Consider the following 26,258-nt stretch of genomic DNA (forward strand, 5'->3'; position numbering starts at 1 on the left):
GCTATTAAACGTCAATTTCCTGTCCATACTGTACCTATACACAGTAACTTACATTATAATAGTTTTTATTAAGTGTGACAATGGGTATTGTAACCAAAAACAAAACGTATTTCTTGGACATTTAACTAGGCTACCTTAGCGTATCATATAAATAGCCCTATTGGTAACAAATAATATAGTCATTTATAGTAAATACTATAGTGTTTTTGAACCATACTATAGTAAATTGTAGTATACTGTATATGTTATAGTATTTACAACACTTTGTTAATGAATGCTACAGCATACTGTAGTATTAACTATAATGAACTGATCAACTGTAATAAATACCGTAGTATACATTAGTTTTTTACTACAGTAAACTGTAGTGTATATTGTAGCATTATAAACCCTATAGTTGTAGAAAACTTGGTAAAGTATTGGGTAAAGTAATTACTATAGTTATTATATTACTACAACAAATTAATTCAAGTTCTTTACTATAGTATGGTTCAAAAACACTATAGTATTTACTATAAATTACTATAGTATATTTTCACCTGGGTAGTTAAATCATTAGTTGACATGAACTAAAGAAACATACTTGCAAAGCATTTATTAATCTTAATGTTAATTTCAAAATTTACCAATACATTATTAAAATCAAAAGTGGTATCTGCTGACATTTAGGCTAATAGACCTGAACTAATCAGTTGTAACTAACGTTAAAAAAGACTAATACTGTAAATATTGTTCGTTAATGTTAGTAAATGCATTATTAACTAATGGGACCTTATTGTAAAGTGTTACCAGTACATGAGTATTCAGTTGCACTCTCTAATACTTTCCTGTAAAGGAATGAAACTTCTGTGGATTTTGTAAATCCGCAGTTTTGATTCAGTGACTTGTGTAAGTAACTCATACATGACAAATCCTGCAGTATCTTACTCGGGTTCTCTTTGGTTCGATCACTTTCCCTGAGTGGTGAACTTTGTTATTGAATGTGGCCGGATGTTTTCAGGTGTGCGTCTTGAAATATTTGCATGAGAAACATGAATGAACAGAAAGAGGGGCTGCAATCAGCATCTGAATTACTGTGATGTTACGCTCTTCAATAACCCTCTTCAAAGAACCCAGTTAAAGTGCAGTACTTCTGGAGCCATGAGGAGATATCAGTTGAGGAGCCAATCTAATTTACATTACTGGCTTTTTATAAATCACTCATTTTTAAGAGATGGTGATTAAATTATGCCTGCCTTGATTGCTGATTATCTGCTAACTGGCATGCCTTCACCAAAATGATGGCATTTCATTGGGAATCTTTGAATCATTGCATTAGTTTCCCACTGTTCTCGTTGTGTATTTCTCTTTGTTCAGTCTTTACTGGTCCTCAGATCTCTCTAGTAATTACTCAAGTTCACTTACTGTCTATATTTTCTCCTCTATCTTCCACTATCTCTTTCTCTCTGTCTCCTAAAGTGATGGTGCCCTGTCTCTCCCAGTCATTTCACAGGATGCGGAATGCGGACTTCTTGGATAGTTATTCCGCTTTGCCTCACTGATCTGAGAAAAATGAATTCTAGATAATTCTTCACACTGTCGCTCTTAAGCCGAAGACTGTCAACCCCGTTCTAGATCCTTCCTCCCCATCCTTATACTCAGGCCCTTTTTAATGTTTGTTTGCATAAGCAGCCGCAATTCTATAAGGGCATCTTTTTTTCTGAGACTGGTGGGCTGTTCTCTTCATTTCACTCACTCACTTTTTTTTCCCAGAGAGACTCTCTTTGTCTTCAAGAGGAGAGAGAGAGACACAGATAGGTATTTTTAGCTCTATGACCTATTTCTCCGAAGCTACCTAACTCACTGTCAGTCATCACACTGTTGCTCAGGGATCTTATAATATGCAACTAGCATCTATAGTCCATATGTAGTGTACTAGAGGTGTTTCAGTTGTTTCGAAAGGTTAGAGAAGCATGGTGTGTTCACTTTCACTCTTTTTTTCTGGGAGGTGAGACACCTTGTGGGAAGATCATCAGATGTGGACTGAGGAAGTCCGAGGGAGGGTGTCGCTTGCTGATGATTCAGTCTTGTCAGTGTGAACATCTGAGTCAAGTAGTTTTGAGAATAGGAGCCTTGGCTGTGGAAAAATATCTGGATATTAGAATTCCCATAAAATTTAATATAGTTTTTTTTTTTTGCCACAAGATTTCACCTCATGATGATACTGTATCGATACAGCATAAATCAATAATTTTGATATTTTTATAATAATTTTTTTTCAAATCTGTGAGTATACAAGAATGCGATCTCAGCAGAATCCATACGCTATATACCAGAGTTTTGGATAGCCATAAATTAAATCTAGCGAAATACAATATTATTATTCTATTGTGGCCCAGATAGTGAGATTCACCAGTGAGATTTAATCTGCCAATATTTGGCCATTTTGAGATTATCGCCATTGACTGATGATGACCAAATGTCACAATTAACAGAAGTGTATATTTTGCTTTATGTCAGTTCCAAATTCAGCTATTTATGTTGTAATTTTTCTTGTGAATTTTGAGTATATGGCAATTCAAATTATTTTACATTTAGGAGAAATGCAAATGAGATCATACGAATTAAAATGAATTAACCACCAATTCGTCAAAATGTAAAATAGTTCAAATTTCCATAAGGGTGTTTTGGCATATACTCAAAATTCATTAGAAAATGACTAAATAAATAGTAGGGGTGTTTAACGGTACACAGAAGTCACAGTTCGGTACGTACCTCGGTTTTGGGGTCACAGTTCGGTATGATTTCGGTATAATAGGAAAAATGGTCACACTTTAGATTAGGGTCCACTTCTCACTATTAACTAACTATTAACTGTGACTTTTGCCTCAATAAACCCCTAATTACTACTTATTAATAGTTAGTTAAGGTAGTTAAGTTAAGTTTAGATATTGGGTAGAATTGTGAGATGTAGAATATGGTCATTGCAGAATAAGGCATTTATATATGCTTTATAAACAGTCAATATCCTAGTAATATGCATGCTAATAAGCAACTAATTAATAGTGAGAATTGGACCCTAAAATAAAGTGTAACTGGACACAGGAACAAATCCACAATGCTAGGTTTATTTTATTTTATTTTGAACACACTGTTGTGCAAATCACAGTTCGTTCCACTAGCAGCATTTAGTCCCCTATTGGTACAATATAGCTTCCTTAAGTTTATTATGCACTAAGCAGTAAACAGAATAAACTCTGGTCATATTTTTTTGCAGGGCTAATAAAAAAACAAAAGGTATTTGGTCACAATCAGCTACAAAATGGAAAAGCATATTGTGTTATAAAAGTACAAAATAAATAGAATAATGAAAAATAAAACTTGTGCATTAGGAGTGTTACAATTTGATCCACTTAAACTATTCCGTTTCACGCACCTTTCAAAGTATTCTCCTTTGTCCATGAGCGCAGAACGACACATTTGACGTGTGCACACTATCTAGTGGACTTTGTTTTCAAGCGCTCAAGTCATTCGTGACGTGTATGCGCTGTTCTTCTTCTGCTCTTTTTCCTGTTATGGTGGTTAGCAAACAGCATTGCATTACCGCACGTGCACTCCTCTGGATTGGAGTGTGTATCACCCGTGACTGACTGTATTCGTTGTCTGATTGCATGCACCGAACCATGTCGTCCGTACTGTACACTTCGGGATGAATACATGTACCCCTAATAAATAGTATACGGTTAGGTTTAGAGGTGGACATTCATGCTTTTTTTTCTTTCTAAAAATCATGTTTCCATACCAATCACGTCATATGAATTAATACGAAATTGCCACCTTATAAAATAGTTACGTTTTCTCATTGTGTTGGTAAATGCTGTGTAAAATCATTTCTTTTCATTAAAGCAAGTTTGTGTAATGATTTGCTATCATTGAATGGTATATACATTGGCGATCAGCCACCCTGCTCCACTAGACTAGACTCAGTTATTAATATAACATCACTGATTCCCACCCCTAGTTGCTTGCTAGGTTGTTCCTGTTGCTTGCTTACAGGCTCAAGTCAGAAATGCACACCCTCATGTCTCTATAATATTCTGGACATTAGATATGGATCGGGTCCTTCCATCAGTGTTTATGGGATTTATTTTTTTTTCACCCATTTGATCATCTCCCAGGCGAAAATTGTAAGACCTGTGACTTTGAAAAGTAATATCGCACCTCTCCTCAGCAAGCCACATGGTTTGAGGTATCTTTTTCTTACAAAAAGCATTGTTTGATTGAGAATGTCTTCGGCTTCAGTCTGTTTTCGATGGGATGAATCTCACTGATATGTTGAGCTGGTGGTCTGCAGGGTTTACTGCATAACGCAATCAGAGGCTGGTCTGAACTGAGATTGCCTATAGGGCAACGCTTTAAACAAATAATGATTGTGCCTAGTACAGCCTCTAGCAGATTATAGTATTATAGTATATCTAAACATAAAATGTCCCTCACTCCCTCAAATATATGGCTTCTGCATTGGGAGGTGGACATCTGCATCCATCAGATTATTAATATAAAACGCATAGACTCCTTTGTGTGTTTGTTCACTCTTTGAATATAGAACCTGCGTATTCTACATGGGCATCTTTGGCCGCATGAGACTGTGTGTACTTTGTTCTGAGTGCTAGTGTGTGTGTGTCAGTATGAATCAGAACATGCATGTGGAGCAGAATAGCAGTGTATGGCAGGGTCCATTGCTAAATGTGGGTCCATCAGAGGAGATTTATAGCTGTTCTTCTTTCGCCGTTATTAGGTGGATAGATCCTCTCCTAAGATTTCAGATATTATTAAAGTGCAGAGGGTCGAAATATTAATCTCTATACCAGACAAACTGTCCCACTAGCCATTTTCAGTGGAGATCTATACGAATACTCGTTTAAAGGCAACCATAGATGGTCCAAGAGGGAAACATAAAGGCTTAAATATGATCTGCAAAGAACATCACGCAAGAAGCGCAAGGTGGAGGGCAAGTTCTACAGTGTACGGTGCTCACAAATCAGTTGATATGTCCCCAAATGTATTTTATGCTGTGCAAATAATGTGATATGAGCAACATCACACGAGTAGCAGTGCGATATGGCTGTATATCTGCATGGCTGTGATTCAGCCGTAGGTAATACGAGTCTGATATTGCATTTATACAACAGTTCGACAGCACAAATGAGTAAATATATATAAGAAACAACAACAGTGTATCTTTAAAAACCCTCTTTTGTGAGGAACTACTTCCTTCCGCCATAGATTCAGATCTCAAGTTGACAGTTTAACAGTTGAGCCCAAGCCTCCGTTACTAATTTTAAAACGTCACTTTAGATCTAGTAACGAAGGAATGTTGAGTCGCTTCATTGAAGCTTATTGTGTTTTGTAGATTATTATGGTATTATGAGAGAGAGATCAAATAAAAAACTGTATTATCTGCTTCTGATATAGCATTCATTCTTCAGGTTGATGTGCATAATGTTATATCCATTATAAAAAATTAGTTTGAATATCTGCTGAGGAAAGCGATGTCTTTGTCCTTTTAAAAGTTAACGGGATTTCCCACAGCGCTAAAGCAACTTCCTTTTTCTAACTCACTCATAAAGAGAGTCTTTGTCGCCATCTAATGGCGTAATAATGTAACTTTCTCTGATCCTATTCACTGCTCCTATCATGAAACTTACTGTTCCCCTTAACCCAAATTGTTTTGCTCTGGAACAAGTAATAGATTAATAAGACCAAAGATTGCCTGTTTGATATACTCATTTGATAAATGAATTATATCTCATTTAACCACTATCTAAGAGCCAGCGGCAAATTCCCGAAGGACTGGCCAAGATGAAGCTGTTCTCTGCGGGTACATGAGTGCTGAACGGCCGCTGATGGCCTGGAGCTTACATCTGCGAAAGCGTCAAAACAAATTGTAAAATAGGCGCTATGTTTATATATGAGTCACATATTTGAAGTCTAAATAACTAATAAATACATTCTCACCTAAAAAAAAAACTCTTTAAACTACATTTCGTGACATAACAATGATGGATTTGCTCGACCGCCATGACATTTGCCGCAAGATGAGTGATACAAATGGTGAAACGGTACCAGTGCTGATACTGGGAGAATATTGCAAAGCTCTCAGCCAATCAGATTTGAGAACCAGAAAGAACTGTTGTATAAAGTCTTACAATAAGCAATGGGATTTACCCTGCAGTACAAGCGCACCTGTAAGCATCCCTGTCCGTCCTGCGGTCTTTTCAAGCAGTGAAACATGCGGCAGGACATCAGGTCCATGTTACACCACAGGCAACGATTTATGTGAACACACAGCCTGTGCCAGCAAACACAGCAGGGCAATTCAATATAGTAGACAAATGCCTCTGAGGATATATGGTTCTCTACAGCAGTGAAGGATCATGGGTATTCCATTTGAGCATGGGTGTTTGGGAGCATCACGGTCCACCCGTGAACGCAGGTGTCTTTAGCAGACAATCTCTGAAAATTCATTGAGCATCTTCAGCATTAACACTTTTGGCGAGTACGTTTCAAATAGCTCATATCCTTCTGCATACAAATGAGATGTTTTGACACTTTTTAAAACTGAAGCTCCCCTCCAAGGTGATGCTGATGAATATGGAACTAATTTCATGCTGTTTTGTGCATCCTTGGGATTGTGCTTGGTGAACCAGGATGAATTCTCCACTGATAGTGGTTGAGGGTAAAGCCATAGACTTACAGTTTAACACAGTTTTCATAGACAAATTCATATGAGCTGGAATCTTTATGAACTTACCTAAATACCAACATTTTAAAGCATTTGGTGACATTTTAATGCAAGGCAAGCAACTGTGCTGTTCTGCGTGCAAGCGCTCTATTTGTCATATGCAACCTGTTTTATAACAAATGTCATTCTCCTTTATTATTATTTCTTCATCATATGGCGAAATAATATACTTGAAATGTTTTTTTATTTTTTATTTTTAAATAATATTTTAATGATACACTCTCATTTAAAGAGTTGTCTTTGCCTACTGTGTATGAAGTCCAAATAGATTTAACGCACCCTTGAACACTAAAGAGAAACGGTGGATTAAAGTCGCTATGAAACTGAAGTAGATACAGATGTTTTCTTCTGTATTGTGACGTACAGATGTATCAGAGTATAACCAAAGTCCCTTTCAGACAAGTCATTTTACTTGGTGGCCATCTTTGAAACAGCTATTTCAGTCATGCATGTACAACTCCTATCCCTTTAAGTCGGGAAACATCAAATTCTTCAAAGCTGTGTCACCAAGCATATGATTAAATTTCATATTTGAAATCACCAGTGAAATCTGACAACAACTGTTTCATAAATGTGGTTTCTTATGCTCAAATAAAGCTTTTTTTCACGCAATGACTTCGGCAATTGGCTCTTTTATTTAAAAGTGGGACTTATTCCAACATATTGAGTGGTCAACTTTCTCCCATTCATAGTAATATGAGTGCACCGTCTTTATATAAAGCCTTTGGTATAACGGATTATCGGAAAAGAAAAAAATGTAGGGTGGGGACTTTGTTCTATGTATCAGTTGTTGACTGGATTTTCGAGATGAGTGCATTCCTACTCCAAAATGAATGCCAGCTGATTGTAGTTGATTGTGAAGTGGCAGGGATTAAGTGGACAAAATTATTGGAGGATGAAATTATCTGGCATACGTCACCAGAGAGACGTGTGACAGTTTTTGTCCAGAAGATCAAGTAATGACATTTTGATTCAAAATTATGAGGTCAAAAAAAAGAAAAAAAGAAAAGAAAGAAGGCCTACATGAATCGTTCAAAATAAGATCTAGCAAATTAGATGAATTTCTGGTGAATTTTCATTTCATGTCGACTTTAATGGGATCAAAATATGGACAAAAAAGCATTAATTTGCATTACAGCCCTTTTTCTCGACAAAAAAAGTGTTTCCAAATGGCTGCTTGCTAGTGACAGAACAGGCTCCAAATCTCAGTTCATACAGCAGACACAGCAACTTCAGTTTATATTGATATCACTGCTTATTTCGTATTGTTTCATACTGTTCTTTACTTCAGTGTTTAGACTTAGTATACTGGCTGTCCACTGTCCGACATAATCAACATGCATTTTCTTTTAAGTCGATAAGATACATAAATGTTTATGTAACATTTGGCCTGAGTTTTGACTCTGCATCTGTTAATGTGCTGCAGTTCTTCCAGTCCTCAATAAGCTAGTCTTCAGCAGGCTGGAGGAAATGCAGCAGCACATCTGTAGAGCGAGAGAGGCAGATGAAGAAAGAAATGAGATAAATCATTTGACTGGGTAGTGTAGTGAAAAAGAGGAGGGAGGGGTAGTGGGGCGGATGACGAAAAGGGAGAGGTGCTCGAGGAGGTTGCTATTGCAAAGTGTAATCTACAGTACTGATGGGGGATGGGTGTGCCAATATCCTCTCTTAACAGTCCTAAGCTCATGAAAACTGTGAACCACATCAACATATTAGTCAGCCTCCACCATCAGTGGCACAAGCCACAGCAATTCAGCTTGGCTACAAGTCCTTTAACACCCACATGTGATGCTAAGATCCACTTACAATGAAGTACCATAGTATTCTTTGAAGTATCTCGGACTGCTGGTATGAATCATTCAGTCCATGGTATATTACCATCTGATATAGTGGTACTGCCGCAGCATTTTTTGAGTTTAGTAGAGTTTAGGCTTATGTAAAGATTATCTGGCACATTCCATGAATAATGCACACTGTATAACATTTTAAAAAGCATTAAAGGCCCAAATCTCATGCATTTTTTATTTATTTATCTTCTGAGAGCTATTAGATATGTTAGATAAGTTAGAAACACCTATCATGAAACAACTAGTTTCAAGCACATCACATTTCTCTTCATTTGATTCTCTTTCTTTTCATGGCTTCACCATCTTAACTAAATCTAACAAATAAACATTAAATAAAAATGTTACAATTGTGACTGAACTGACATTCATGACATTTTTCTTGTTACGAAAATTATATTACACTCTTTAAAATTATTTAGACCCCTTCTACAGTAACCTCATTACATTTACACAAATTGTAGATATGACTGCATTCGAAAAGCTCAACCCTGTTATGTTATTTTAAGAAAAAATTATGGTTACACTTTATTTGGTAACACTACATGTACACGTTACATGTAGTTACTATAGTAATAACTATAAATTATGCATAATTACATGCAATTAACCCTAAACCAAACCCTCATCCTAATCCTAACCCTATAGTAAGTACATGTAGTTAATTATTATTACTCAGTACTTAAATGTATAATTACACTGTAACACGGACACCTTAAAATAAAGTGTAACCCTTTATTTTAAGGCTTCTTTGTTACACAGCAATTATATATTTAAGTACTGAGTAAAATAACTACATGTACTTACTATAGGGTTAGGATTAGGGTTTGGTTTGGTTTGGTTTAGGGTTAGTGTCTCATAATTATGCATAATTTATAGTTATTACTACAATAACTACATGTGACGTGTAACAATGACACAAAAATAAAGTGTTACCAAAATTATCAAAGCATTTTTTTCTCTTTAATTGATGGGAAATGTAAGTTTATCTGTAATAACTACATTATTTAATGTTCATTGTGAGAAGATATCACGATAAACTTTTTCTCAAGGTTCAGCGCCTCCTTTCACTGACTAATTGTTAAAGACTTAAAAATATATATTTATAACAAAGTAAAATGCTTCAAGAGTTTAAGACACTATATTGTATCCTATTCATGTAGGTGCCGCTACATTTTTGAAAATATTAAAAAACATATTATTAAGATATTGTTAGTAATGAAAACGATGACCCTGGAGCATATAAAATATTATTACCCAATGTTTTTTAATTTATAAATGAATATTGCATAGGCTATAGGATATCTTTATAGTGACAGTTGCTGGTTACTAAATTACTAAATTAAAATTAGTATATTGTGGTCGATTTTTAGGAGCATGTGTGTGTTTGCATTCAATCACTTGGGGGTCTCTGAACTGTAGTTCAACAGGAGTTTGGTTTTTTACTGACACAGTGCAGCCTCTAGAGGGAGCTCTCTGTTACTTTTCAAAAGGACAACTGTTAATTGAGACTAATTGGCACTGTAGGGAGTTTTCTGGTAGTGTACTGAGTATAATGAGGAATACACCAGTACGTTTCAAGACAAATTTGGACAACATCTCCCTCTGCCTCCTCGCTGCTTTAAATTAAATAGGCTACAGAAGAAGAGCTAATTTTGGAGGTTGTTCTATTTTTGAGGGTCATAGTTGAGCTTTGCACAGGAGTGACAGTGTGGATGCTTGAAGCTATGCGCTCCTCTCCAATCATTTCTTTTTTCTTTCTCTTTTGGTTTGGGGAAAAGGCACCATGCTCTTGAGGTTCTTGTTTTTCTTTGTTTAGCAAGTGTGTGTGTGTGTCAGCCTGGCTTTCTTTGTGTAAATTGTAAGTGGTTATTACATGCATGCATTCATAACGTATCAAGCATGCGTTATCAATGCTGAACACATTTTAGTACAAGATTTGACATGTTGACAATTCTCTTTAAAGGCTTTAGCTGCAAAGAAAGGACTCTTTAAGTGGGCAGCAGCTACCAAAAATAGCTTTAAGAGAGTAGATTATAATTTGGAGGCTTTCTTTCATTAGCCTTTGCTTTGATATATGCTGCCAATATAGCAACACTGTGCACCAAACTCAAATGTAATGAAAATTCAAGAGTAATTGCCTCAGATGTATCTGATTAGATCTGTGCTCCATTTGTCACTAATGCTGACAAATTGAAGCCTGGCCTGAAAGTTTTTGTCCAAATTCTTCTTCACAATAACACAATCACTCGCTTCTATTAACTCTTTCCCCGCCGGTGTTTTTTTATTTTTTTAAAGTGGCCAATCAGTGCCAACATTTTTGATCATTTTCACAAAACTTTCCTGCCCCCATAATATTTTGTTGTATGAATATCTGAACATGCAATATATCAAAAGAAAGAACAGAGCCTATGCTTTTAAACAAACAAACAAAAAAAAAAGCATTTTATTCTAGCTTAAAGCTTTATGCCTTTCTTTTTTATCAACACTTGAATGTGGGTAAATTTAATTTAAAGGGGACCTATAATGCTCCTTTTACAAGATGTAATATAAGTCTCTGGTGTCCCCAGAATTTTCCTGTAAAGTTTCAGCTCAAAATACCCCACAGACAGCTTGTCAAATTTGCCCTTATTTATGCCTAAATTTATGCCTAATTATGCCAAAAACACACTGTTTTTGTGTGTGTCCCTTTAAATGCAAATGAGCGGCTGCTCCCGGCCCCCTTTCCAGAAGAGAGCGGAGCTTTAACAGCTCACGCTTCAGTTGCTCAACAGCAACAAAGCTGGAGAATCTCAGCAGCCAAAATGAGGATTGTCAGTAACGGTGTCCAGTCTTACATTGTTCAAACAGGAGTCGGACACTGATGGAGAGACTCAGGAAGTTACAACATTTAGAACGCATCTGGACGTTTCTGAACGGCTCATGGATAAATTGATGTAGTTGCTGTGGAGATGATTCAACTCATCGACTAGCATGTGGCGTCATGTTAATCTTTTGTGCAAATCCAGCATTGAATTGACCCTCGTTTGTGAAGCAGTCAAGTAAAATGACGGCATGGCAACAACACTCTACTACAACAACTCTTCCTCTTCTCTAAAGCAGCCCAACATGGCCTCACCCCCTTTGTTGCATGTTCTCTGGGGGCAGAGTATATGTAAATTTTGGGGTTTGTGATGTTACTATCCTGGGAAGAAGCTGTTTGTAGTCCCTACTAGCCGTTTGTTGTAGTCCTTAAAAAGTGACTTCTGTAAAAGAAAATATCTCCCTTTGCATTGAACTTTGAGCGTCGTAACTTTGCAGATGTTTTTTTATGCTTAAACAGTAACATTACACACTAACTAAAGTTAAAAATCATAATCAAGGACCCATTTAAAAGAGCAAAATGCTGAGAAAATTGTGTTTTTTCCAAACTACATCTGTTGCGTCCCAAATGACGCACTATACACTATGTACTTGTGCACTATGCACTCATCCATGTAGTGCGTGAATTGTATAAGGTTATTTTGTCATTTAACAATGGAGTCCGATCCTCCCTTCCCCTCCACTACGTAATTAAAGCTGCAACAGTCGAGTACACGAAGTGTCCAACATTCCACACTCCGTTTTTTCCGTTAATTTAGTGCATCATCCGGGTATTTAAAGTGCACTTTTTCTTTTTGAAATTTTCTGTGTAAACGCACCACTCACACTATTTATACTTAAAAACGTCATAGAATAGTGCACAAGAACGTGAACTGGGACGCACCTATAGATGGAGTAGATTGAGCCCATCAACACCCCCAAAGCTTCACAATCCTATACCTCTTCCTGGGTCAACATTTCATTTGTTAACGTTAGGTACAAATGCTGTTACATGCTGTTTAATGTTTGATGATCGCGTTATTGTGCATGTAGCAATGCTTCTGACGATTGTTTCTGCTTCTTCTTCACCTGTGTTTTGATCCGGAGATTCTGTACTCTTTCAGAAGCTATGTAACAGCGCCCCCTACCCTGTAACAGTGAAAACATGCATTGCCGGAAATTTCCGTCAATGGTGGGGAAAGGGTTAAAGAAATCCATAGGTGCTCGTTATCAATCGAACATTGGTCACCTATGGTATGAGGAACTGTGGTTAAATTACAGAGAGGACTGCAGGAAACAGTGTTGATCGAGCAAACTGGAATTCACAGAGTTCGTCCTACTTTTAGACTGTATTCCATATGGTCGGCTTTCGTTCATCTTCCAGCAAGACACGTTTCACAGCTTTCAAGGCCACTGCCACAGTATAATATAATGAGATTGCTTTTTTTTTTTTTTTTTACACAAACAAACTGAGAGCGGCCATTTTCTACAGCTGTCAACTTATTACTGAAAGCCAGACTTGTTCCACTAGCAGCACACACAGGAGTGAGGTGATGGAATGGAGAAGGGGGGCTTGACGGCTCTGTGCTCAGACTAGAAAGAGGCAGAGGGGGGAGGGAGCATTGGGTTGAACCTCAGGGGTGAGTTGCTTTGCATTTGTGTCTTTTTCACTACCCATTTCCTTCTATAAGGCTTTCAAGTCTGTGCCCAAGTCTACATCACAGTAACTAATTTTTACTTTAAATTATTGGGAAAAAAATGTTTGCATTCTGTCTGCATGGGTCGTGATTTGCCAACACACTGGTGACAAAACAACATTCACCATAGGGGACAAGGACTGCCACTTAAAAATAAATAGAAAGAAACAATTATCAACTCATATTATATTATATTATATTATATTATATTATATTATATTATATTATATTATATTAGTATTTAGTTTGTATATTTAGATATTATATTTTCTATAATATATTTAATAGTTTTTATACTTATAATCCAAAAAACTATTTAATTCATGTAAAAAAATACATTTTTAAATCACTTTTCAAATTGAAAAATAAATAAACATGTTTAACTGTTTATTTAAATGTCAAATGTCAACTGTCCGATGACAAAGCAATTTGTATTGAACTATAAAAATTATAACATAATATATTAGCATTATAATATAATATATTATATCATAAAATATTAGCAAGGAAAAGTAAAGCAATTTGTAAATACTTTATAAAAATGCTATTCAAATGTTTCATTTAAAAATTATTTAACATTTTATTGTTAGCATTTGTAATATTTACTGTTATATTTACTACATTTTTAAACACTAATTAAATAAACAGTTTAAATATGAATTATTTAAAATATATTTACAATTTTGTTTTTGAAATATATTTAGCAATTTGTGCATTTATTTATTAATTGTTCTGTAAGTGACATTCCAAGTCCATTCATTCCCTAGTCTTTATCTAAATATGTCTATTTATGAATTTTTTTATTATTATATACAAGTTATTCAAAAATGTAATGTACTACCATGGGATATATAACATATTGGTATATTATTTATTACTGTATATTATATTACTTTCTAAATATATTGTGAACTAAATATATTGTATAAATCAGACATGGGCACCAAACTAAAACTAATGTGTATTTTCCTCCTGCTGTGTTTCTCATTGGTCAGTTACATCAAAGTGAAATCATAACACTCAGCATCAACTATCTGAAGGCTAAAATCAAATTCACACACACACTCACATACATATACGCATACACACACAGACACACACACACACTGACCTTTCACTCCCTCTAAGCATAGTTTTACTCACAAAGAAGTGAGAACTCTTCCTCATGGCACACTGGCATACACACTTTTCCCCATGGATGCCATTCCTGGCCGGCTCTGCCAGCACAAAAGCCAAACTCTGTTTGGTTTGCTTCAGGCTTTTGCTTCCTCTTATTGATTTTTCTTATATTAGCTAACCTCACCCATTTCTCCATTCTGTCAGCTTTCCTCCAAGATACATAATGTTTTTAGAGCTCTCATACAGCGTGAATACAATGTCTCTCAGTAATGTAATTAAAGAGGCAATAATAAATGTTTTCTGTTTGCTATTCCTGTAACTGCCTATCCTGTCAGCTGTAAAACTGCAGCATGCTGCTGCCTCATGCTGCTCTTGTGGCAAGTCAGAAAAAACAGGCAAGGTATCCGATCCTAGTTTCAGAGCCAGATATAATCAGACCAGTTAATCGGTTGGTACATACAATCAAAAATTCTTCCAAAAGCATTGTCAGTGGATAATAAATAGTCTGCTTTCAAACTTTTGTAGTAAAGTTTGAGTAATTGTTGTGTCAATTTAATTTTGTGTCTCTCCTTTGGGATAATTCATCAAAAAATGAAAATACTATAATTTACTCATGGTGTTCCAAACCTGTATGGCTTTTTTTTTTTCTTTTTTCTCAGTGTTTTTTTTTTTTTTTTTGTTCTCCACACAATGAAAGTAAATGGGATCCAGTGTTGTTTTGGCACAAAACAATAGAAACATTCTACAGAATATTTAATTTTGTGTTCCACAGACAAAAGAAAGTCATACAGGTTTTGAACGACTTGTAAAGTTTCTTTTTTGGGTGAACTATCCCTTTAAATTGTATTACATCACCATTTTATTGGTCATAGGTCATCCTGTTCTTTAAATACTGGCATCGGAAAAACCTATATAGGTTGACCCTGGTTAAGAGGCTTTGTCTGTAGTTCATTGTCCATAACCTCTACAGTCTGGAATCAGATATTTTCTGCATCTTCTCATGTCTGTTTCTGTCTCTTTTTTCCCCACTTCTTAGGCAATCAAGTGGAACCGTCATAAAGAACAGGTATGCTTTTTAAATCCAATACATTGATCTTCCTTCTCCTCATTGGTGCATAGTCATACCCAGAGTGTTAAAGTCCCGTTCACTTTGGTGCAATTTTTTTTGGGCAAAATCGAGTCTTTTCAATAGGAATCCACACAATCTGGAATTTAAAATGAGGGTGAAAAATTTCCCCATGTAGATTTCACATTGGGTTTAAGTTGGTAGTGAATTTGCTGCATTGACCAACAGAAAGCTGCTTGGTTTAAAAGTGACCTCTCTGTAAGCTGTGCTTCATACATTGCTACACTATTGACAATGGACAATAGATTTTTTTTCCCCCATTAGATTTTGCAGAAACTCCTCTAATGTGGCCACACTTTAAACCACCAGCAGAAGTGGGCTCATTAAGAGTCAACATGTTTATAGGTTCCTCAAATCAGTTTAAGTAACTGTGACTTGCTCAACAAGATTTTCTTCAAACAGTTGCTCCACAATGAAAGTTGTTTACCTGAAAGAGAAAATGACTATAGAAGAAGACATTTCATGCTAATGCATGCTGTGGCGCCCCTTGTGGCAAAGTGGAGAACGCAGCACAAATTTGCATTCACATCATATATTTCTTCGAAAAAGTAAAGTATTATTTTATAAGTAAGAATTCCATCCCAAAATGTATTCATTTGTTTCCTCATTTTAGATAAATCATGCCATGTTGTACCAATTCATTTCATTGTTTTAGTTTAATCATGGCCAACTATCACTCATCATGACTACTATTTAACTAAATTAAAATTACACTCTAAAAGATGCTGGGTTGTTTCAAATTTGGGTAAAAAATGGGAAAACCCAACCGTTGGGTTAAATTTTGAAATTTTAAAGGTGCCCTAGAATCAAAAATTGAATTTACCTTGGCATAGTTGAATAACAAGAGTTCAGTACATGGAAAAGACATACATTGAGTTTCAAACTCCATTGCTTCCTCCTTCTTATGTAAATCTCATTGGTTTAAAAGACCCCCGAAAAACAGGCGAATCTCAACATAACACCGACTGTTATGTAACAGTCGGGATCATTAATATGTACGCCCCCAATATTTGCATATGCCAGCTCATGTTCAAGGCATTAGACAAGGGCAGCCAGTATTAACATCTGGATGTGCACAGCTGAATAATCAGACTAGGTAAACAAGCAAGAACAATAGCGAAAAATGGCAGATGGAGCGATAATAACTGACATGATCCATGATATCATGATATTTTTAGTGATATTTGTGAATTGTCTTTCTAAATATTTCGTTAGCATGTTGCTAATGTACTGTTAAATGTGGTTAAAGTTACCATCATTTCTGAGGTTCAGGGAGCGCGCGATTTAAAGGGGCCGCAGCCTGAATCGGTGCATAGTTAATGATTCCCCAAAATAGCCAGTTAAAAAAATTTGGGTAACACTTTAGAATAACTCACGCTATGAAGCATTAGTTAAGCATTAGTAAATAGTTAATTCATCATTTATAAAACATTAATAGACATTAGTAAGCCATTTATAAATACAGCTATAAATGCTTTGTTCTTGATTTATAAGCATATCTATAATGAGTTTAATAATTGTATTTTCTTACTTTATTAATGATCAATTTATCATTTCTAAATTATGTATTACATTATTCACAAACCAGTAATTTAGGAGCTGTCAGTGGTTCATAAGATCATTTAGGAAGTGTAAGTAAATGATTAATAAAATATTTAAATGTACATTTATGCATCTTATTATTTAGACATATACTATTAGTTACTCAGTGTGTTAATAAATGCTTTATTAACATATTCCTAGTCTCAAAACTACCTCAGTACTAACTTTAAAACATTAGAGAACAGCAGTGCAGAAGATCACTGAACCTTTAAATCTCATTTATAAAAGCTTTACAAAGCATAAATAGTCCTCACTTTAGATGAGCTCACAAAAATAGTTAACTGACTACTTCTAAATGTTTCGAAAGCAGTCTTGAAAGCTCATTTAACAAGATCTTACCCTGAAAAACAATTTCTCACATATCACGGAGACTCCAACTTTGTTTTTTACTCGCTCTCTGACCTTTAGATATTGTCGGTCCATTGTGTGAGATTGACCACAGAATGAGTATCTGCTGAGTGTAGAGGTGTTTAAATGGAGAACCGCAGCACTTCACCACAGGACTTAATATTTCCTCTCAGGTGGACCTGAGCACATGACATTCGATGCACTGTAATTTACTGCCCCTGCACATTTAGTGACTTTTCAAGCAACCCACATGTTGAGGATTGATTTCAGCCCACACACTGAATGACCAAGATGTGGCCCCCAAATCAAACATGGACTAAATTAGGTAGAAAATGTGTTGTTTTGCTCTGGCCGCCATTTTGTTTGGAGAAATGAGGGTTATTTATTTCAGCCTGACTGAGTTGTTAGTCTTGAGCCACAGGGCTTTTCATCATTCCCCTGCAAGGAGAAATGGATGAGTTCACCAATCACAATTGTTTTATACTTACATCATCAACATCACCTCAAGCCTCTGTCAATTTGTTATCAGGCTTGTTTCAGGGATGCAGTCATTGTTCCATGATGCAATTTTCCTTCATTTCTCACTCCTGTTTGCAGACCAGCGCTTTTGATTACAATGAAACAAACGATGACGCATCAGCAGAAACCAGTCGGACTGTGTCCCAAAACTCCAGTCCTCACCAATACTTCCATAGGGCTATTTTTTACAATAGCGTATAACATAGCAGGGAGTTAACTGTCATTTATTCAGCCAGTTCGCAAAAAGAAAGAAAGAAGAAAAGGCAACCGCGGAAGAGCGGGGTTTAGAAGACTATTGTCAGGACTTTTTAAGCATCCCTCAATTATTTCTGCACTTTTGATCTTTCCTTGTGATAACAATGGGAGAGAAAATGCAGAATAACCTTCAATGCTGAATAAACTAAAGCAGAATCAAAAGAATATCTTGACTAAATTCAATGGTACTTTTATTTATAACTTTGTCAAACATTATTATCTGATTTTGATTGGTCATTTGGCATTCTGTGCAAGTTTCATAATTACTTCTAATTGTCCTTGAATTATGGTTAAAGCATACTGCTGAATGTACTTCAAAATTCAATGTCATTTCTATTAAAAATTAAATGTACGTTATTACTGTACTTTTTAAAATGTACTTAAAGGGTTAGTTCACCCAAAAATGAAAATTATCCCATGATTTACTCACCCTCAAGCCATCCTAGGTGTATCTTCTTTCAGATGAACACAGTCTGAGATATATATTTAAAAATACCCTGACTCTACCAAGCTTTATAATGATAGTGAATGGGGGGCATGTTTTGAAGCCAAATGCAGACGGCCGTACGCATTGATTTATGGCAAAAGAGTGAACTCTGACTCGATACGTGATGCAATGACGAATGCGGAAGCGCAGAAGACACAACAAAACAAAATGCCGGTCGTGAATTAGAAGTCTAAAACAAGAAATTTTAAAGAGAAATGTCAGAGGATTTCGATATCGCTTGAGTTTGTTGCCCAGCCCTATTTGTTTAAACCACGAGAGGCGTCCAAGCTTACGATACCTACAACCCGCAGCGTCATACATTGTGCCAGATTTGGGGGAAATCAACTTGTGCGGTATGTGTATGGTCGTCTGGTGGAAGCTAGTTATTTTAGATTATAAAATTTTAAATATGAATATTTTTCTTATAAAACCCATCGCTTCACTTCAGAAAGCCTTTATTAACCCCCTGGAGTTGTATGGATTACTTTTATGATGATGGATGGATGGATGCATTTTTTGGGGTTTCAAAACACCCCCACCCCCCGTTCACTATCATTATAAAGCTTGGAAGAGCCAGGATATTTGTAAATATATCTCTGATTGTGTTTGTATGAAAGAAGATAGTCATAAACACCTAGGATGGCTTGAGGGTGAGTAAATCATAGAATAATTTTCATTTTTGAGTGAACTTTCCCTTTAAATGTGTTAAGAAACATAGTCATGTAAGTGTACTCTCTTTAAGTACACTCGGGTGGCCTTTTATTTCATTATATTGTATTATTAACAAGTACAGTTTTTTTTAAAGCTTTTTTAAGATTTGAAATACATTACAAGTGCACATTCAGAACAATCAAATGCGTTACTTTTTCACATGGGAGCCTCCCATCCACCCACGCTAAAATTAAAAAAAAAATCTCATTAAACTTTGAGTCATAAGTTTTCATATTCAAATATGAATGTAAATCAACCACTGATCTGTAAAACAATATATAACAGTTGCTACTGACTTATTCATGAGTTATTATAAAGTGTTTCCCTGATCTTAAAATTGTTTTACAAATACAGCAGTTTGCTAAGCAGGTTTCTCACTGCAGCCTCAGCAATAAAATCACTGTTTGGTACTTTTGTCCTGAGCAGTTTCAAACATGCAAATATACTCTTGAGGACAGAACTGTTGACTGTGCTCTTTTTTTCTTTCTTCCACATGAGCCATTAATGTTCACCATGGTGCAGTGTTTTTAAACAGCAGTTCCTAATACCTGAACCTTTTATCCACGAGTGAGATTCTGTACAGTACAATGCACATGTGATATGTTTCTTTTTTTCTTTTTTTTTTTAAGTTATATTTATGGGCTTTTTGTGCCTTTATTTAGAGAGGACAGTAGAGAGCAGACAGGAAAGCGGGATCGGCAAAGGACCTCGAGACGGGAATCGAACTCGGGTCGCCGTGAACGCATTTGCGCCATATGTCGGCACCCTAACCACTAGGCTATCGGCACTGACAACACATGTGATATGTTTCTAACAAAGCTGGAAATGAGATTTATTTTTTCCAATCAGAATCCAGCCAAGAATTTTATTTACCTCCTGCATGTCAACTACAAAGGGTTCTCTGCATACATGGATGAAAATTTAAAGACCCCTTGAAGTTACTTGGACAAAAATCTGTTTAGTGCAACATGACTCATCAATATTTTTACTCTAATTTCCCAGAAGAGAAAGACTGTAAATTTTGAATGAATATGTGTTTAAATATGAATTTTCTCAATGTTTAAGTGTTCACTAACATATATAGTAGATGGTTTCAAAGCTAACACACATAAGCCACAAAATCTCAAATTTTGATTTCATGAGGCCTTTAAATAATAAATACTTTTTTTTTTTTTTTTTAAATTTTATTAGTTGTTTGAGCAGTGAAATCATGCCTTCTTAGATTCAAGTGTTTGTTGTAACATATTCCCCATTTTTAATTGTTTCCAGCCTTGGTGAGGAGTTTTATCGCGAGGCCATTGAGCACTGCCGCAGTTATAATGCACGACTTTGTGCAGATCGGCAAAGGACCATGAGACAGGAATCGAACTCGGGTCGCCGTGAACGCATTTGCGCCATATGTCGGCACACTAACCACTAGGCTATCGGCACCGACAACACATGTTATATGTTTCTAACAGAGCTGGAAATGAGATTTATTTTTTCCAATCAGAATCCAGCCAAGAATTTTATTTACCTCCTGCATGCCAACTACAAAGGGTTCTCTGCATAGATGGGTGAAAATGTAAAGACCCCTTGAAGTTACTTGGACAAAAATCTGTTTAGTGCAACATGACTTAAAATAAAATATTTTTTACTCTAACTTCCCATAAGAAAAATACTCATTTATGAGAATTGTTTAAGTGTTCACTAGCATATACAGTAGATGGCTTCAAAGCTAACACACATGAGCCACAAAATCTCAAAATTACAAATCTCAAAGACAATTTCATGGGACATTTAAATAATAAATATTGTTTTTTTTATTAGTTGTTTGAGCAGTGTTTGTTGTAACATATTCCCCCTTTTTAATTGTTTCCAGCCTTGGTGAGGAGTTTTATCGCGAGGCCATTGAGCACTGCCGCAGTTATAATGCTCGACTTTGTGCAGAGCGCTCCATGCGCCTGCCATTCCTCGACTCCCAGACAGGCGTAGCACAGAGTAACTGCTACATATGGATGGAGAAGACCCATCGTGGGCCAGGTGTGTGTCTATATGTACCATATATTGTACTACATACACTCTTAAAAATAAAGGTTCCAAAAGGGGGTTTTAGCAGTGATGCCATAGAAAAAACATTTTTGGTTCACCAAAGAACCTTTAAGTGAAGGGTTCTTAAAAGAACCATTTTTTCTTACTGTGAAGAACATTTTATTAATTTAAAAAAACCTTTGTTCCACTATAAAGAACCTTTTTTGCAATGGAATGTTTCAGTGAATGTTAAAGGTTCTTCATGGAACCGTCAATGCCAATAAAAAAACTTGATTTTTAGAAGTGTAGATGATTTTGCGGTTTTGGATGTTTAGGTCATGTTACATATCCGGCTCTGGTTCTGTTTGACGCAGGTGTGGCTCCAGGGCAGCTCTATACCTATCCAGCACGTTGCTGGAGAAAGAAGAGACGGTTAAACATCTTAGAGGATCCACGTCTTGGACCCATCGAGTTTAAAATCGGTGAGAGCTGGTGTTGATGAGAAGGACACACATAAAGCTTTTATCCATTTTTGGTGGGCTTTTTGTATTTTGTACAATTGTATTTTCTGATTCAACAACCTAAAAACTTTTTTTTTCAGTCAGAGAAAGAAAAACAGAAACTTAAGGTATCTACTTAGTCTGATTTTATTTTTAAACAGAGAAAAAAACAACAACAAAAAAAACACAAATGACCAATCTTCACAACTTTGGGATTTAAAAGATTTTTTAATGATTTTGAAAGTAGTCTCTTATGCTCACTAAGGCTGCATTTATTTAATCAAAAAAATACATTAAAAACAGTAATATTGTGAATTATTATCAGTTTAAATGAACTGTTCTTTTCTATTTTATATATTTTAAAAGTAATTTATTACTGTGATGGCAAAGCTGAATTTTCAGCATCATTACTCCAGTCTTCAAAATCAAAATCAAACGATCCTTCAGAAATCATTCTAATATGCTGATTTGATGCTTAAGAAAAACTTGTTATCAATGTTCAAAACGGCTGAGCTGCTTAATATTTTCATGGAAACCTTTGCACAATATGGATTATGTTTATGAGCTGAGTAGAAATGCCTTGGTGTAATTGTTTGCGGTGTGTGTTCAGACTATGAAGCAGCATTAAAGAAGGAAGGGGGTGTTCCTGAGGGTCCCGTGCTGGAATCACTCCTCAGTGGAGAACTGCTGGATAAGAAAGTTGAAACAAAGGAGGAGGAGCCAATGAGTGAATGCCAGGTAAGAAAGATTCCTCGACTAAGGGATGTTCCCCCTAGAAAGATTTTGTATCCACACTCAACAGTCAGCTAGATAAAGAGTATGCTATTGCCGTGAAGTACACACTAAGAAACGTCCCTGTGTGCCATTTTTGGTACACAAAACGCTCTTCCCTCCACTCCATTCAGTGTTTCTGTCTGCCTTCCTCTCTTTTACTCTTTCTCTCCCCTTCTGATTTCTCTGTAGTACTTGTGTCTCTTTTTGGCAGTAACACAAATCCCTGCAGGGCTGACACACCCCCACTTCCTTGTTAACTACAAAGTGTGTATACTTGCAAGTGCGTTTTTGTTATTGTGTGTGTATGACAGTAGTTTGACAAAGTTATTGATTTTGCAGAGTGTGGATTTTCAATGTCTCTGACTTTACAGGTACTTAAATTTGACCGTGCTGATGTGTGAATGCTTATAGATCCTAATGAACCAGCCTGCCAGTTGATTGAGCTGTCACTAGTGTCACCACCCTCACTGTTTTGTGCTCAACATGACATCTATCCCAGGGGTGGACAGTTAACCAATTAGCACTTCAATTAAGAGTCACTCTTTAGAGCGCTCCTTACCCTGGGAGCAGACCTGTGATCCTGCGCCTCAGGCACCTGCAGGAGTTAAAAAGCTTTGTGCCTCCCTGCTACCTCTGTTCACTTCCCACAACCACACGTTATGAGTACATTTACAGTTGTGCACTTTCAAGGCAATTATCACAGTTAAGGCTGATATACTTCAAGTGAAATCGAAGAATGAACTGGTGTGACGTTATTTCGAATTAAATCAGGCCAAAATGAAGTTCGTTTGAAGTTTGTTTCTGAATTTCGAAACAGCTTGCCAAAGCAAACTTTCCGCAATAGTTCACTCCGGGAGGGAAACACCTTCGAACTACCATTGGTCCATGGTAATTATGTAATAGATAGTTGTGGCTCTGAGACTCCACCTTCATTGATGTGGAAATCTTCTCTGGTTATTTTTTCTGTTGAGTCCGTTCATGTCATACGTGAGTAAAAACACGAATGCACTGGAGAACTGCTTTATAGAAGAAACTGAAGTTGCAATTCTAATTGAAAGCAACATTGACACTGACATTTTTTTTTCATGTTTAATACTGTGAAGTTGCTTACTTTAAAGTATAAATGTGATGTGACTTCACTAGAGTGCCGAATTGCAGTGCTTGTGCAAACATATCTGCGTCACTATGATCAAATGCTTTCTTAACTGCAGTTTTCTCACCACTGTAATTTTTGTTGTTTATACTGTAATTGAGAGGAAAGCACTTAGTACATATTCATCTAAACACCGCTCCAGCAGTGTAGGCGGCATCAGGATGTTTACTAACACTATACCTCTGAAAAGGTATTTTGAACATCTTTTTACTCCTAAATGAAGAACAAAAAAAAACTTTGCTGTGAGTGCCTCAGAGCCTTTAAGGTGTGCCACATTAGCAACATTTCTCAGGCAAAAATGTCCAGAGGTTTGTACAATTACTTTTTAAAGGGTTAGTTCACCAAAAAATGAAAATTATCCCATAATTTACTCACCCTCAAGCAATTGTAGGTGTATATTTTTTTTCACACTAACACAATCGGAGTTATATTAAAAAATATCATGGCTTTTCCCAGCTTTATCATGGGAGTGAATAGTATTCATGATTTTAAAGCTCAAAAAGTACATCCATCATCATATGGCTCCAGGGGGTTAATAAATGCCATCTGAAGCAAAGCGATGCGTTTTTGTAAGAAAAATATTTATATTACTTTATAAACTATAATAACTGGTTTCTGGCGAAAGCCGTAAGCGAGTCGAGTTCCCGAATGCGTTTCCGCATTCATCAATAAGTCAAGCATCGTGTCAGAGGTCACTCTTCCAGTGGAACTTGACTTGCGTACGGCCTTTGCCATAAGCCCAGTGATTATAGTTTATAAAATATAAACCCATCGCTTCGCTTCAGAAGGCCTTTATTAACCTAGAGCTGAATGGATTACTTTTATGATGGATGGATGTGCTTTGTTGAGCTTCAAAAAACAAGGTACTATTCACTCCCATTATAAAGCTTGGAAGAGCCAGGATATTTTTTAATATAACTCAGATTTTGTTTGGCCGAAAGAAGAAAGTCATATACACTTAGGATGGCTTGAGGGTGAGTAAATTATTTGATTATTTTCATTTTTGGGTGAACTATCCTACAAATTCTACCTGACAGACAGATGAAGAAAATTAGGGATGCACCTAGTCTGACTGATATAAATAAGTAGATGTTTTTTTTTGTTGTTGTTTTTTTTCCATTCTGGAAACCATAATTTATTAAATATCAAAATCAGTCATTTTAAATTATGATGTAAAGTATGAAAAAGAATATGGATATTCAATTTGCGATTTGCTCATCACATTGTTAGTGTTTTTTAGGGTGCGGTCACATTTAACATTGTTCACCAGATTTTCTTGAGTAAAATCCAGTCATTTCAATAGGAAACCAAGCGACTGGGAATTTAGTGTGAGGTTGAAAGATTTCACAATGGGTTCAAAGGAGTTATGCATTCTCACTTTGACCAACACAAAGCTGCTTTGTTTGAAAGTAACTTCTGTGTGAGTTGTGCTTTCTGAGTTTCTACACTATTGACAATAGACAATGTACCTTTTTTGTCTGTGATATTTCACAGAAAGACAACAAAGCTAATCTAAATGTTAAAAATACTCTCAACTAGACAATTAAGATTTTTGTGTGTTTTTTCAAGCAACTGTAACCCATGTGTCCTCTGCACAAACTGCTTAATGCCATTAAAAGCTCAAGTTTACTGTTAACCAATATAAAATGTTTTTTTATATATATATATATATATATATATATATATATATATATATATATATATATATATATATATATATATATTTTTTTTTTTTTTTTTTTTTTTTTTTTTTTTCATTTAGTCTGTTATTCTTTCCTGCACCAACCTGTTAGATATTCCAGTGTTGTTCATACAGTTCAGCTGACTTGTATGTGCTGGTCTTTCCTTGTGGTCACAGAAGCTGCTGGTGGGAGATTTTCCTCACGAGCTAGACATGGAAGAGATGGAGGAGGATGTTCCCAAACGCAAGAATCGCACCAAAGGACGGGTAAAACACGTGCAGCTATAATGTTCTGCTTGGACCTGCAGTCACTAATTAATTAGTATGAATCATACTAATACTAGAGTGAATCATCAGGTTTTGCAGGCTGATTACTCACAGTGCTCTAAGAATCAACTGCTTTTGCTTCAGAACTCATTGCAACTCATTTATTCCAAGCCAAATGTATATGGGTCATATTTTCATATAGACTTCCTGGCCAAAAAAAAAGTTTAAATTGGATTTAAATATGCAAATGCTTAAGAGTCTATGATTGGATCATTATTGCAGTGATTATTGTGTTTCTAGCATGTTATATGTTTGGCAACAGTTCTTTTAATCCTAATTGATGGAGTGTGTAGCTTTTCATTTCTTAAACAACCATGCAGGAAGACATATCATGGTTAATTCCAGGATGACAATGTCAAGATTCATCAGGCTCAAATTGTGAAAGAATGGTTGGGAGGGAGCATGAAGAATCATTTTCACACATGAATTGGCTCTTCTGAGTCCAGACCTTAAATTCATTGAAAGTCTTTGGGTTGTGCT

General features: G+C 36.0%; 1 protein-coding gene across 1 annotated transcript in view; it reads left to right on the forward strand.

Moving 5' to 3' along the window:
• Positions 1-26,258, forward strand: part of dpf1 (double PHD fingers 1) — a 71,020-nt gene that overhangs the window by 2,314 nt on the left and 42,448 nt on the right. The window contains 5 exon segments of the mRNA XM_048161210.1: positions 15,322-15,351; positions 21,195-21,355; positions 21,718-21,825; positions 22,454-22,581; positions 25,629-25,718. Coding sequence (XP_048017167.1) covers positions 15,322-15,351; positions 21,195-21,355; positions 21,718-21,825; positions 22,454-22,581; positions 25,629-25,718 — 517 coding nt within the window.

The sequence above is a fragment of the Megalobrama amblycephala genome, linkage group LG16 (assembly GCF_018812025.1).
Source record: "Megalobrama amblycephala isolate DHTTF-2021 linkage group LG16, ASM1881202v1, whole genome shotgun sequence".
Classification (NCBI taxonomy): Eukaryota; Metazoa; Chordata; class Actinopteri; order Cypriniformes; family Xenocyprididae; genus Megalobrama; species Megalobrama amblycephala.